Source organism: Engystomops pustulosus, chromosome 10 (assembly GCF_040894005.1).
Source record: "Engystomops pustulosus chromosome 10, aEngPut4.maternal, whole genome shotgun sequence".
Classification (NCBI taxonomy): domain Eukaryota; kingdom Metazoa; phylum Chordata; class Amphibia; order Anura; family Leptodactylidae; genus Engystomops; species Engystomops pustulosus.
Window position 1 is genome coordinate 88,173,729 of NC_092420.1, and position 12,943 is coordinate 88,186,671.

Genomic DNA, 12,943 nt, shown 5'->3' on the forward strand with positions numbered 1-12,943 from the left:
GCACATCACAATGACCTGTAACTTTGTGTATGATATCATTTCTAACTTTTCCAATACATCTATAGAGATATAAAGGCACAAACGAAAAGAATAAAACAGAAATATAGAAGTTAAATCTCCTCGATTCCGCGCATAATGGCGTCGCCCCGACCAGAACTATGCGGCTGAGCGTTCTCCTGATTTAGTTTTTTTTCTCTTTTTCCATCTGACGTTGCATCTCTAATCCGCGCTCCTTTCACTCGCCGCTCCCATTGTTATTAAAGCACCTGTTTCTCTTCTGTTGTTTTGACATTTTCCTGCCGGCTGCAATAACAGATGCCATTTTATTTACTGCGCCCGCTCAATTATATGGCACAAGGATAAACAGTAGCTCATTAGACTCTGCCTTCTCCATTGTGCAGAGACTTCCCATTTCCCCAATGTAACCAGTTCTCCCCCGATGGCGGAGGACCGAGCCGCACAATGGCTACACCTAAAGCAATGGACCAAACTTAGGGAAGGGAAAAACAATTAGGATGATGCACGGAGAGCGTCGGGGGTTCGGAGTAACGGGAGGAGGCGGCATCTTCATCCCCTTGAATAGATCAATAGCCGCATTTCAAATATATGCGCCGAACAAAAACCCCTCTATGTAAGCAAACACGGGCGCAACAACAATAGATTATGTGTAATCCCCGAACTTCTCTAATAAACAGCATTGTTAAAAAAAAAATTCGCTTTTGTTTTGCAAAGCAAATATCTATTATTTCCCGCGGCTGCAGACTGTATCAAAGAGAACAGAGCGCGGGCCGCACGCCGCAGCCCCAGACCCGGGCGGGGACTTTTGTCTTTTTTTTTTGTAGGGGAAAATATAGTTTCCAAACAGCTATTGTGCAGCGGCTTCTAAAAACTGAACGGGATGAAAGGCCGGGGGAAGAATACCTGTTTGTTTTACTGTAGATCCACAGAATGACAAAGTGTATACAATGGGAGAGAGCGTCCGCGCAGCTTTACATCTACTATGGGCTTTGTGTGCTGGGATAGATGTAGCAGAGGGGAGTTTGTCTCATGTCACTGATGTGTTACCTGCACTATCACACGCTGAGCAGTGCAATATCGGTTTCCATTGGGCAATGTGTACGTCCATGATTATAAAAAAAAAGATACTATACTATAATAATGTGTTGCACAACTTCCATGGATGGGAAACCCCAGTGTTCTGGGCTAAGAGGGAGAATATGGGTCCGTTTAAGGTACACTACAGGCATAGGGTAACAGATTTTAAAGGCGTCTTCCATGTGAAACATATACATATACATTAGTATAACACCTGCAATTCTGCCACCTAGAGGCAAGGTGTATGCAGTGTGTAGTGGACATGCTTGGCTTCCATTCAATAGAACAGGAGCCAGGCATGCACATCAGCTGAGCAATGGTTAGAGCTGTGTGCTTCTGTGTAGCAGTATTGTAAGTAAAGGGAATCTGTCAGCAAAAATTGACCTAATAGACCACTATCAGTATGTTGTCCAGCAGCTGAATAGCTTATAGATCAGGTTTCTTTCATGGCATCATCCAGAAAATCAACTTTGGAGTATAAATTTGCTGTATAAAAGTCAAGGAGGCGGAAATATTAACACTGAAGTCCAGCTCTCTTTTCCGCAAAACGCACCCTTTATTGTAATTAATGGTGCTGCACCCAAAGACATCACTAACCAGATCTCCAGAAGTCCTGTACATGATCACAGAGGAGGCAGGGAGAGCTTGACTTCCATGTTAAACTCTCCGCCTCCTTGACTTTACACAACCAATTTACATCTCACTTCACAGTTGATGATGGAACCAAGCTCGGCCTTAAAAGAAACGAGATCTGGAAGGTGTTTCTGGTGACAGGTTCCCTTTAAGTGATCAGGGTGATACACCTCCTCTAATCTCATATTGACACCCCCCTAACACTTTATTCGGCCACATATTAGATATATATTTTCTTTCCATCCATTAATCTACATACAGCCATACACTGTTCTCTATCCTCAGGAAGAGACATTTTATATCATACGTTAGTTTGCCAATACATAATAGGACATAGATGGATATAGTGCTCCATTGAGATACATGACAAAGCAGCAATATCTGGGATATATGTATATACCCCCATGACCCGGGCTGATAACTCCCTGTAAGCAGACTCGGAGTTTGTCATCTTTTCTCAGGTATATCAGTTGCAGGGAAACCTGAGTGACAACATGTTGGTTATTATATTGTCACAGCAGAGCGAGATATCAAGTGTTCCCAGTTCTGTTGTGTTACATGTGGCGAGAGCTAAGCCGACCTGTAATAGCGAATGTTATAGTCAGTACGAGACAATCTATATCGGAGCTGGAATGACGGTGACTACTCGGCACACAGCTTTCCCAGGAGAGGGCAAATGAGAAGATATCTGACCATAGCTGTGCCTCGCATGGGATCACAGACGTCCCATACAAGTGAATGGAGCGCTGGTCGGACATGTGAACCAAGTCTAAACACATATCTATCTATATATATATAGAGTGATCCAGACACTGGCAAGCACAAGGTTCTGGAACTGGTCCGGGTCTAAGCAGCGACACACACACAGGTCAGAAACCCATCTCCTATTCCATACATAGGGAAGAAGTATACATAGCCGAAGACCCCCAACTAATTGTTACTATAAGTTCTGAATATTTAAAGGGAACCAGTCATCAGGTTCTACCCCAATAATCTACTAGTCCTCTCAAGTAGGGGATGAAATGTCTTTTCATGAATTCCCTTTCTTGTGTGAAATCTCCCTGTTTACCTATAAAAGAATCCCTCCGAAATATGACTCTTCTCAGGAGATGAGTCAAGTCAAAAGAATCCCTCCGAAAGGCAAATATGACTCTTCTCAGGAGATGAGTCAAGTTTAGTGGTTGCAGGGTTAGTGTCACTTCAGAGGCCCCAGTCTTCTGCTTTATAGTACCTAGATAGATGCTTTATGTGTCAAGGATAAGAATCTCATCTTTCAGATCACATCAGGTTTTATGGTTCTGAGAGCTACAGAACCAAAGTTACTGGCAGCTAAAAATAGACAGGAACTGGGTCTTTATCTGCATCTCACATTTCCAACTAGTTTTCCGGTTCTGTAGCTCACAAAGCCATTCAGATGTCAACTGAAAGAGGAGATTCTTATCTTTAACATGACACAAACAGCTGGTTTCTAGGTGCTATAGAACAGAAAATAGGGGCTTCTAACATTCTCCCTGCAACCACTAAACTTGTCTCCTCTCATGTGAAAATGTGGTGAGAAGAGACAAACTTGCCTGACTTTTATTTTTTTAAGGGGGTTGATTAGGGTTAAATATAGGGTCTACTTTATCCCTTTGTATAACACTTGCCAAATACTGGTACAGGTAAAGCACAATTCAAGCTAATGTAACCAAACTGCAATACCAGACCCAGCCCATAGACAAGGGTGGCGCCATTTCTAAAGAGAACTTCTTTTCTAACTATAAAAAAAAAAAAAAAAAATCAACTGCAGATCTTAGTTTTCTTTTAGGATCGCACATTACCTCTCTCTCCTGCTCCTGTTCTTTTCGGATCTGCTCCAGCCGGTTCTGTTCAGCCATCTCCCTCTCCTGGGCTTCCCTCTAGGACAGGAATAAGGAATATCCATGGTTCAGCGGTCTTCAGGGTGCGGTCACACGTCGCGTTTACCGCATGCGTTAAAAAACGCATTGGAATAGCTGGAGAGTGATTTGCCTAATTAAACACCTCTTAACACTTGTGTTTACAAAACGCATGCGTTAACCGCGATGTTAACGCATGCGTTAACAATGCGTTAACAACCGCATGCGTTAACCGCGATGTTAACGCATGCGTTAACAATGCGTTAACGGTTGCGTTTTGTAAACACAGGTGTTAGCAGCTGTTTAATTAGGCAAATCACTCTCCAGCTATTGCAATGCGTTTTTAAACGCATGCGGTAAACGCGACGTGTGACAGCACCCTCACACTAGGCATTCTCCATGTATATATATTATACATACACATATACACACAATGTGGTCAGTATATAGCCCTCACCTTGGCTCGGTCGGCTTCTAGGGACAGGCGATACGCTTCATCCTGCTCTCGTTTGACATTTTCTCTGGCTTCCCGCTCGTCCTAGGAGTAAAATTAGTAATAGAGTGAGGAGACAAATCCTGGAGAGAGGCATATACGGGTATAATGTCATACATTGTTATCATAGCACATCACATGGCATTACAAGGAGGCACCAGGTGCAAATCAGAAATGTGCCTCAAAAAATTATTTGGATTTCAATGGGGAAGCCTTACTCAAGCTTTGTACAAGTCAGACTCACAAGTCTTATACCGCCTGATCAATTATTGTCTAATCCTACTATGCACCTCCTATTAGTTGGAATAGATAACCCCTGAAAATCATATTCCTAAAATTCGGGCATGGCATTTCAATTTTGGACAGGCCCACTTTTCTTTAGCCACACCCCTTTCTAAGTAAGCCACGCCTCTTTCACACAAGGCACAAAATTGTCCACAACACAAGAATTCTGATGCCGATGTCCACACACAAGAATTTATGGTGGTTGTAGAAATTTCGTGAATGTCCACCGAGACTCCCAAAAGTGTCAGGACAGGACAGAAGCATCCACAACGTGTAAAGCGCCCCCCGTGTCTCCCCCTTTAGCTGTTGATGGGGCACAGACTGCTATGTCACTTGTAATTCAGAGAGGTTTTTTTAAAAAAAAATGTATTCCCTTCTCACTCTGAGAGCACCTGCATGTTAAGCAGAGCATGCATGTGTATAAAGGGGCCAGAGGGAAGTGCCTATGAGTGACAATGGCTCAGTGGACATCTATTCAAATTATATTCTATTGGTCAGTACGCCCACTACGAATATTTTATATTATCATCAATCATCATTTTCTACCGATTTGTCCCTTATTTAAACAAAAACCTTATAGTAACATATACATATATATATACACACACACACACACACACACACACACACAGTATAATATATATATATTATATTTCAATCGGCCGTTTCCTATATCCCCTTTCTACAACTTAAAAAAAAAACTTAAAAAAACTTATGGACCAAATAAGGTACCAATCTCAGATTTGAAAATGTATTCATTCTTATACAAAGAGGTTCCCCAATGTATGTATCGGACATTAAAAGGGATCCGTGAGAAAGCGGGGTCCGAAACTAAAAAAAATATCCCTGTCACTGAATAGGATATACCCGTATATACTCGAGTATAAGCCGACCCAAGTTTAAGCCGAGGCCCCTAATTTTACCACAAAAACCTGGTAAAACCTATATTTTTTTTACTCGAGTATAAGCCGAGTTTGCGGTTTCAGCACATTTTTTTGTGCTGAAAAACTAGGCTTATACTCGAGTATATATATATACACACACATTGTATATTTAAACTCCTTCGTATGCAACATTTTTAATATCTTTTTGGAGTCCTGCATTCAACTACAGGCAGTCCCTGGGTTACGTACAAGGTTCAATAGGTTTATTCTTAAGTTGAATTTGTATGTAAGTCGAAACAGATTTTATAATTGTTGCTCAGGCCAAAAATTGGTTGCTATAAGAACCAGGATTAACACTAAAGCTTCATTACAGACGCCTGTGATAACTGTTATAGCCGATTATTGTAGCCTGGGGCTAAAGTATAGGAAATTACCAACATCCAGAGGTCGTTTGTAACTAGGGGTCGTCTGTAAGTCAGGTGTTCTTGAGTAGGAAACCGCCTGTATATATGTATACATTGTATGTTAGAAGTGGCTTTTAGACTTGTATTGAATACATCAGATTTTCTAAGACCTAATGATTCCACTTGTTTGGGTTTGGTACATAGGGGGGACACATTCGGAGCGATTTGACGTCTGTAATATTATGGTTTTGCGGACATTAAAGGGACGCGGCCTCTAATATTTTGTGTGGTTGTGTTGATCATTATGCACCAGCGTCACACCGGAGTTGTGTAGGGGGAGGCCAGATCACGTCCCACTGCTAGCCCCCGCTTACTCCTTGCTGGGAGTTGACAGCAACAAAAGGTCCTGTGGTTTTTTTTCTCCATTTAATTAAACGTGGAACCTGTGGCTCCCCTGCATGGCAGCGGAACTGCTACATGACTCTCACTGCGGGGCCCGGCTCCAAACCCTCGGAATTAATCCGAGAAAAGGGGGGGGGGGGGAGTGCGTAACGACTTATACAGAGTGAGAGATATATACACTGTATACTTCTCCGACGGGGTCGCAGTTTTGTTCAACAGTTCAAGATCTCGTTTATAATGAGATCATGTGAAATATATTGTGAATACGACCCACCGAGACGGCTGCTGTTAGGTAAAAATAGGGGAATAACATGCGGAGCTTGAGAAAAAAAAAAAAAACTTGGAAAATAATGAGCAATAATAGAAGGGATTTTAAAATAAAAACATGAAAAACGAATTTTTTTTTCGCATCTCTCGTGTTACTCGTTCTGTGCGGGAGGGGGGGGGGGGTTTATCGAAAAATAATATCCGCAAGAGTGGCGGAGGAGGAGAAGAAATGTAGAAATTAGAATAAAGAAGTCATTAAGGGATTGTTCAAACAAAAACGTTAGGAAATAATAACATCTTCAAACAAAAAATGTATCTCATGTTCAGCAGATGTTCTAGAAATGAACTTATCGTTTATTCAAATTAATTTGGTCGGCGACTACTTAAGATGCGTCCGCAATCCAAATTATATATAAAAAAAAAATAATAAGATAAAATAAAATAAAAAAATAATTCTAAGCAAGAATCAAAAGCAAAGATTGTATTTCTTTATCACTGTAAGCCAAGAAAATTTTTTGCAACAGGAAGGATCCGAGTAAAGATCCATTGTTCTTAAAGGAAATCAAAATCCATCACGATAAACCGGGGACACTTACTCATAGATCCAGGTATTGTGGCTGTGGTAATCTTCTTCTATGTATGTTATCCACGGCCGCCTCCTCCTTTCTAAAGTCTACTATTACGTTTATGCTAATGAACCAGGAGGGCTCTAGGGGGTGTTACCAGAGCCCCTCCATGCTGAAGCTTCATAGGCTGTTACACTGTCCAGGAGAACTTTTCCCCTTCCACTGTGTTAGATAACATCAAGAAGAGAGAGGAAAGCAGAGGGGGTAGGGGGCAAGACAGTTTAACAACATGTGAAGTACAGCGCAAGTGGCTCTGGTAACACTCCCCACCCCACATAAGCATGTCTGACCCATTGCCATAATTTTAAATGTTGAGGCCATGGATAACAGGATGACCACAGTCCCGGTGCCTGGATCTATGGCCCTGGTTTATCATGATGGATTTTGATGATAAATTTCCTTTAATGTCTGTATTAGATGATCCATTGACAACACCCCCACCGAGCAGCTCCTTACCAAGGAATACTGGAAACCTTCTGGACACCAGAGGAAGGGACAAAAAAAAAAAAAAAAAAAAAAAAAAAAACAATAAAACTTTCTTTAGCTTGCTTCGGCATTACAGAAGTCGGCCAGTCTTTGACCTTAAAGGACATCTACCATCAGGATGCAGGAGTGTAAACCAAGCACACCGACATACTGGTGTGTGTCCCCACTGTCAGGATCCGCTCCTCTTTTAGCTTCTTAGTCCCTTGTTTTTAAGAAATAAATGTTTAAAAAAATTATGCAAATGAGCCTGAGGAGCTCCAGGCTCCATTGACTTCTATGGAGCATGGAGCCCCTCAGGTTCATTTGCATAATTTAAAAACTTTTTTTTCGTAAAAACAATGGAATAAGAAGATAAAAGAAGTGCAGATCCTGCCAGAGGGTCAGAAGATGTCTGATATCTGTATCAAAAATGCCCTAGGACTAGAAAACCCCTTTAAAAATCTGCCCGACCCTGTTGCAGATTCCGAGTGGAAATTCCTGCAGCCGTTTTTTCCTTATGTGAACACAGCCAAAGAAATCAACGAAGGGGACAACGGTAGTGGGAGGGGCTCGGCTATGGCTCGGAGAATCTTTATACCATTTACTCCTACACAGCCGACATGTTACATTATTCAGTGATTGCTCCATGGAAAAAGGCGAAAATTCTTATATGTTAATGGCGGACGTTCCCTATTTTCCTCATGTAGGCGGCTTTTACTCCTTACTGAAAGGTCAATGAAGTCTCAGTTATTTTTGCAGGCAATAAACAAGGAAGAAACTGTGCACGTGTCGGGAAGAATATGATGTGTATACAAGTAATTCCCCATAAATCTCCTCTGGCCGGAGCTGCCCGGAGCTGATCCCTATCATTCCCAGCTCCGCGCTACACAATTTATTCCTTACAAATGGCACAGTTAGCAGAATACTAGCAATAAAAGTAATATCTTCCCGTCCGCCTCCTCTTATCCCCGGATCACGGAGCGCTTACACAGTAATGAATACATCTTCTCCGTTATTACGGCTCCACATTGTGTTTACCTCTGCTGGATGAAAGGGCTTTGCAGGTTCCCTGGGATTTGAGTCTGTGACCTTCTGGCTGTTAAGATGTTCTGGGAACCTCACCCACCTGTCTGGCATTTAGTGTAAAATGCAATAACTACTTTCTGCTTACAGTAAAGGAAAGACGCGGGAGAAATCAATGTATTGTGGGCGCCGGGCCACAGCGCAGCGAGCGCTTAACGGTTTCAGAGCAGGTGGATCAATGATACAACTCAAGCGCTAGATTCTTATCCGCGATCCTCCGGAGGCGAAGAAACCTTTACAGCGAGGAGTAGCTCTACTACAGATCAGCTCTGCTGCTACTTTCTTCACTTGGTTATGTATGTGCAGCCCTCTCTCATCCAGAAGGCAACCTGCCCGTTCTAGCGCAGCCCCCACCGCCTGGCCCCGTTTTAGCGCAGCCCCCACCGCCTGGCCCCGTTCCAGAGCAGCCCCTACCGCCTGGCCCCGTTCTAGCGCAGCCCCCACCGCCTGGCCCCGTTCTAGCGCAGCCCCCACCTCCTGGCCCCGTTTTAGCGCAGACCCCACCGCCTGGCCCCGTTCCAGCGCAGACCCCACCGCCTGGCCCCGTTTTAGCGCAGACCCCACCGCCTGGCCCCGTTCTAGCGCAGCCCCCACCGCCTGGCCCCGTTCTAGCGCAGCCCCCACCGCCTGGCCCCGTTCTAGCGCAGCCCCCACCGCCTGGCCCCGTTCTAGCGCAGCCCCCACCGCCTGGCCCCGTTCTAGCGCAGCCCCCACCGCCTGGCCCCGTTCTAGCGCAGCCCCCACCGCCTGGCCCCGTTCTAGCGCAGCCCCCACCGCCTGGCCCCGTTCTAGCGCAGCCCCCACCGCCTGGCCCCGTTCTAGCGCAGCCCCCACCGCCTGGCCCCGTTCTAGCGCAGCCCCCACCGCCTGGCCCCGTTCTAGCGCAGCCCCCACCGCCTGGCCCCGTTCTAGCGCAGCCCCCACCGCCTGGCCCCGTTCTAGCGCAGCCCCCACCGCCTGGCCCCGTTCTAGCGCAGCCCCCACCGCCTGGCCCCGTTCTAGCGCAGCCCCCACCGCCTGGCCCCGTTCTAGCGCAGCCCCCACCGCCTGGCCCCGTTCTAGCGCAGCCCCCACCGCCTGGCCCCGTTCTAGCGCAGCCCCCACCGCCTGGCCCCGTTCTAGCGCAGCCCCCACCGCCTGGCCCCGTTCTAGCGCAGCCCCCACCGCCTGGCCCCGTTCTAGCGCAGCCCCCACCGCCTGGCCCCGTTCTAGCGCAGCCCCCACCGCCTGGCCCCGTTCTAGCGCAGCCCCCACCGCCTGGCCCCGTTCTAGCGCAGCCCCCACCGCCTGGCCCCGTTCTAGCGCAGCCCCCACCGCCTGGCCCCGTTCTAGCGCAGCCCCCACCGCCTGGCCCCGTTCTAGCGCAGCCCCCACCGCCTGGCCCCGTTCTAGCGCAGCCCCCACCGCCTGGCCCCGTTCTAGCGCAGCCCCCACCGCCTGGCCCCGTTCTAGCGCAGCCCCCACCGCCTGGCCCCGTTCTAGCGCAGCCCCCACCGCCTGGCCCCGTTCTAGCGCAGCCCCCACCGCCTGGCCCCGTTCTAGCGCAGCCCCCACCGCCTGGCCCCGTTCTAGCGCAGCCCCCACCGCCTGGCCCCGTTCTAGCGCAGCCCCCACCGCCTGGCCCCGTTCTAGCGCAGCCCCCACCGCCTGGCCCCGTTCTAGCGCAGCCCCCACCGCCTGGCCCCGTTCTAGCACAGCCCCCACCGCCTGGCCCCGTTCTAGCACAGCCCCCACCGCCTGGCCCCGTTCTAGCACAGCCCCCACCGCCTCGCCCCGTTCCAGCGCAGACCCCACCGCCTGGCCCCATTTTAGCGCAGACCCCACCGCCTGGCCCCGTTCTAGCGCAGCCCCCACCGCCTCGCAACGTTCTAGCGCAGCCCCCACCGCCTCGCAACATTCTAGCGCAGCCCCCACCGCCTCGTAAAGTTCTAACGCAGCCCCCACCACCTCGTAAAGTTCTAACGCAGCCCCCACCACCTCGTAAAGTTCTAACGCAGCCCCCACCACCTCGTAAAGTTCTAACGCAGCCCCCACCGCCTGGCCCCGTTCTAGCGCAGCCCCCACCGCCTGGCCCCGTTCTAGCGCAGCCCCCACCGCCTGGCCCCGTTCTAGCGCAGCCCCCACCGCCTGGCCCCGTTCTAGCGCAGCCCCCACCGCCTGGCCCCGTTCTAGCGCAGCCCCCACCGCCTGGCCCCGTTCTAGCGCAGCCCCCACCGCCTGGCCCCGTTCTAGCGCAGCCCCCACCGCCTGGCCCCGTTCTAGCGCAGCCCCCACCGCCTGGCCCCGTTCTAGCGCAGCCCCCACCGCCTGGCCCCGTTCTAGCGCAGCCCCCACTGCCTGGCCCCGTTCTAGCGCAGCCCCCACCGCAGCGCAAAGTTCTAACGCAGCCCCCACCACCTTGACACGTTCTAGCGCAGCCCCCACCACCTTGACACGTTCTAGCGCAGCCCCCACCACCTTGACACGTTCTAGCGCAGCCCCCACCGCTTTGCTCCGTTCTAGTGCAGCCCCCACCACCATGCTCCGTTTTGGCTCAGCCCCCATCACCATGCCCCGGTTTAGGAAAAGGAATCTCCAAAAACTACTGTATATTAGTTTTATGTTCAGATCTATGTTACGGTGGGTATTTTTCAAGATTTTTGTGACCAATTATCCAGATCCTTATCTAGGTTTCTGGAGTTGGTATCGGGGTCTCGCCTAGGTCTACAGCAGCACAACTCATTATTATTGTGACTGCTCTAGTGCACAATATTTCTACATAGTCACAAACCCGCCATCCCCCCGCCCCCCTAAAAAAAAAATAAAAAAAAAAATAACAAAACAAAGTATTTAGAACAAAAACCTGAGTTGCAAAATTGCTCATCACATGACACAAAAACCCATCCATAGGGTAAATTTTGGATTGTTTTTGCACATTTTGTGACTTGAGAACTCATTAAAGGTCAACGATAAAATCGGAAATATATTTTCCTTCTGAATTAGTTTCCCTCCGTTATAAAACCTGACGCAGCCTTCTAATCTTTTCCTTGGCAGACGCATTCTCAAACAAGAGCGGGCGCCCAGATGCCGCATTACGGAAGAGGTTACGGAGATGGAGGGAAGCAGATACAAATGTCAGCCGGCAAATCCCGTTCTCTGCTAAGCTCCATCCTAATGCCATCAATCTGCACAAGCGGCCGGGTCCACTTCAGGGTTTACCAGTCTTAGGTGCGCCGTTTATCAGGACGCATAATCTCCGGGAGGATAGTCTCCCTTTCCATCATCCTCCTGGACGGACGCTTTGGTTGCGATTCCTCGTACGGCTGGGATAGAAATCGGACTGATCTGCTCTCTGGCACCCAATGTTGTTTGGCAGGAGATAAACAAAAAAGGCCACCTATTACTTTAACACAACAAAGATGAACTTTCCGGCTAATGAATTTTTAATGTGCCGTTAGTTATCTACACGGATCCTGGGAATGGGGAGAGGATAGCGGAGGAAATGCGAGCACAATCTCGGGAAATTAAACGAAAATCATAAGGTTTCCAATTAAAAAGGGACTTGCTGCTATATGGGCTTTAATAAATATGGATATTTCCACAAAAAACAACAATTCCGGAGCATCGTTTCTCACTTTTCCTTGCTGAAAAGGGGTGTGGCTTTAGAGAGAACTAATTGGCCAGTGCTAGATACATAAAGGACACACCTCCTATAGGTAACACCCAGGGGGGGAGGGGTTAGAAAGCCGCTATGCCATAACACATTTTAGATATTAACACAAATATTAAATAATTTTGGTAATAGGGGGAAGGGGGACATCAATTTTAACTTGGGAATATCCCCCTTTATATCGGCTTTACATATAAAACAAAGTCAGAGCCATGAATATGGACTTAGGAAAAATTAGGAACATTTTAAGAAGTTGCAGTGAATTGCATTGTCATGTTTCTAAAAACATGCACAGAAAATGGTTAGAAACTCACTGAAGTTTCAGATTACATAGAAGTCTATGAAGAGGGGAGGGGGAAGCAGTGAGTCACAGCAGCTAGGTCTCCACCTATTGCTTGATAGATCATGGCAGAAATGAGAGCTGCAAGAAAAGATTAATAACCACAAACAGTGTTACACATTGGACTAGTGATTAAGAGGTGTGGTTAGATTTCAAGGGAATCTGTCAGGAGAAATTGACTAAATAAATCACTTCCAGTAGGTTATCAAGCAGCTAAACACTGTCCAGATCAACTTTCTTTCACAGGTCAATGTGGTGTTGTCATGCAGAGAATCATCCTAGCGTGATGTAAATTGGTTACAAAAAGTCAAGGGGGTGGAGAGTTTAGAACTGAAGTCAAGCTCTCCCCACCACAGTCGTGTTATTGATGCCTCTACATCCAGGGACATCACTAACTGGTTCTCCTGAAGTCTGGTGCATGATGTCAGTCACAGCAGAGG

General features: G+C 47.5%; 1 protein-coding gene across 1 annotated transcript in view; it reads right to left on the reverse strand.

Annotated features, from left to right (window-relative positions):
• Positions 1–12,943, reverse strand: part of FAF1 (Fas associated factor 1) — a 148,363-nt gene that overhangs the window by 20,552 nt on the left and 114,868 nt on the right. The window contains exons 16-17 of the mRNA XM_072128875.1: positions 4,063–4,143; positions 3,549–3,626 (exon numbers count right to left, since the gene is read on the reverse strand). Of these exons, the coding sequence (XP_071984976.1) occupies positions 3,549–3,626; positions 4,063–4,143 (159 nt within the window). The remainder of the gene's footprint in view (positions 1–3,548; positions 3,627–4,062; positions 4,144–12,943) is intronic.